Below are 2,546 nucleotides of genomic sequence, written 5' to 3'. Positions count from 1 at the left end.
CGACGAAGCGGGCGGTCCGGTCGGTGGAGGTCGGCCACCGTCACCAGCTCCCGGCAGGCGTTCCACGACCAGGAGTAGGTGGAGAAGGTGTGGTGGAAGTGCTCGCTGCCCGTCTGCAGGCCCATCTTCTGCCACAGCTTCAGCAGGCTGTGGCGCTGGCAGAGGGCTGGGCTGTACCTGGGCTGCTTGGCTGCCCGCGCCGTCTGGGAGGAGGGAGAGAAGTTGAAAGGGGAGGCAGGGGACCATAGAGGGGGAAATCAGACAGCTTTGCCAGGTGGGCACACATACCACGTATGTATATACACAACAAAAAGCAACTCAGTGGCACATTGTGATGCGGTGCTGACAGGTTATAACCAATTCATGCTGACGATTAACAGTAATAAACAACTAAGCTATTATTATACTTCTGGTTTCATTTTTCCTTGCACTTATGACAAAATTGCTCTTTAATACCTGTGTCTAGTTAAAACATTCACCAGACAGTTAATGAATAGTTACATGAGTGACCAGTCACACTTAGTTCTGCTTTAATTGCAGCCCCGTACGACAAAGGGTCACATCTTCCCTCTACGTTTCACACTCACTTGCACTCGTTTCTTGCCCGGGCTGGCTGTTGTCAGATGATGTGGTGTATTTGAGCGCTCGGTGTTGATGGCAGGGGAGTGTCTCTGCTTTCTATGTTGAACAGGAGGATTGAAAGCAGCTGCCTGATTAAACAAAGCATGTGTTTTCAGGCTTGTCCCCACACCTCCTCTGATGCTGTTACACAGCTGAAGCATCACTCGTCTCTCACCTCCTGCACCCGGTTTCTCTCATGAGAGATGTGGCTCCTAAGCCAAGCGGTTGGCTCATTCCTCTGCCTCGCCACCTTCTGCAAGCCCGTTTTTGGCTTCGCCAGTGTCATCGCGTCTTGTTTAGAAACCAGCGGGAAGATGGGTACCTGGGCGTAAGGGCTGCCTGAACGGGGCAAAGGGAAGTAGGAACCAGAGTCACTGACTGTGCGGCCAACAGCCAGCTGCCTCCTGCCTCTTGGTGTGTCCCCTCTCGCTGGGGAAGGACTCAGTAGGTCCTGAATTCCTCCTTCCTCTGACCCACAAGTCACAGGAGCTGCCAGCCGGCATGCCCGATGGTAGCAGGCATAGAGACACAAAGACACCAACCACTTTACTACAGCGTTGAGGTGCTTAACCTGCGGCAATCCATGGTGCAGAGGTGCCTGTATGTGTTGGGGTAACCCAGAGCTCACCCGCTGCTGACAGCTTTGTAGTGGGGTGTTTACGGCAGCCGCCTTGCACAGACACCTCTGGAGGGCAATTCCTTCACCTGTATGAGCAGAACCCACTATAGCAGTTTGATTTTGCTTCTTGCCCTGGAAAGGTTTTGAGCTGGATGGATTCCCAAGGTCTACTTCGGCTCCGATTTCTGTGACCCTCTTGGGAAAGGTTTGCTAACACAGGGCTGACCCAGACCCTTGCTGAACTCAGTACCAGAAGCACTGATCCTCCACCTTTGGAGAAGGCCACGTGCCAGGATGGAGCAGAAGAAGCTGTGGCAAATGTCCCAGCCAGGTTGTCACCCTCACAGCTCCAGTGACTTCCCTTTCAGACAGAGTGGGAGTGACAGTGTGCAAGCCTTACCTTTTCTGTTCTCCACATAAGCTGCTGCCTCCCTTTTGTTCATGGCTGAGACACGGGCAGCGCTTACAGAGGAAGGCATAGGGTAAACTGGCTCTTCCCGAATTTTGTGGGGCTTCTTTTTGTGACACTTGAGGAAGTCATCATCCGGCCAGACACTTTTGCCAGCGCGGTCCCTGAGCTTCTGCTGGTAGTAACTAGAAGACAAAAGAGGGCGTCATTGTCCTGTGAAACACAGCCCAAGGCCCCGCTCAGCACTGGCTGCTGGGCACCCGCATGCCTGGAAATACTGGGTACGTGAGGGTATTTACACCACAGAAGTGTGTGCTAGACACATGGTGGCATTTACAACAGTGTCTTTGTAGAGCAGGTGCCTGAGCTGCACAGGTGCTTGTGGATGTCCAGCTAGATATGAAACATTTCTGGAAATCTAGTCTTGGGGCCCCTGTGTTCTGTACATTTTGTTACATAAGGCACAAATGTCCCAGTAAAATGGGGACCTCCCTCCTCTGTCTCACAGAGCTCACCTGATAATCTGAAACAGAGTTGTCTGGGGCAGAGCCGCCAACTCCACCAGCTTCAGGAAGACTTTGAAGAAGAGGATTCCTCTGGCATGGACAGAATCAAAGCTGCCTGAGTCATTTTTCCCACGGGCTGGAGAGGAGAATGGTCAGAGTCAGGACTGAGCCTTGCCTTATCTTCACAGACCTCAAAGGGAGCAGAGATCTCAGCATCCCCCAGGAAGGTCTGGACAAGTTATGCCATGGGGATCCATCCCCATTTTCTTCTGAATGCTGATTAGGTATTTATCAGGGAGGACAATTCCCTGCAGCTTATCATTAGCCAAAGAAGGTAAGGTCTTCTACTCCTTCTGTGCCTCATCTTGTAAGAGAAGACTTTGGCCTCAGC

At 52.2% G+C, this 2,546-nt stretch overlaps 1 protein-coding gene across 1 annotated transcript in view; it reads right to left on the bottom strand.

Annotated features, from left to right (window-relative positions):
- LOC104285399 overlaps positions 1-2,546 on the bottom strand; it is a 23,437-nt gene that overhangs the window by 13,150 nt on the left and 7,741 nt on the right. The window contains 4 exon segments of the mRNA XM_009883853.1: positions 5-203; positions 797-960; positions 1,641-1,834; positions 2,165-2,291. Coding sequence (XP_009882155.1) covers positions 5-203; positions 797-960; positions 1,641-1,834; positions 2,165-2,291 — 684 coding nt within the window.

Source organism: Charadrius vociferus, unplaced genomic scaffold (assembly GCF_000708025.1).
Source record: "Charadrius vociferus isolate BGI_N301 unplaced genomic scaffold, ASM70802v2 scaffold484, whole genome shotgun sequence".
Lineage (NCBI taxonomy): Eukaryota > Metazoa > Chordata > Aves > Charadriiformes > Charadriidae > Charadrius > Charadrius vociferus.
Note: the sequence above shows the minus strand (reverse complement) of the source record. Positions and strands in the feature narration are given on the sequence as shown.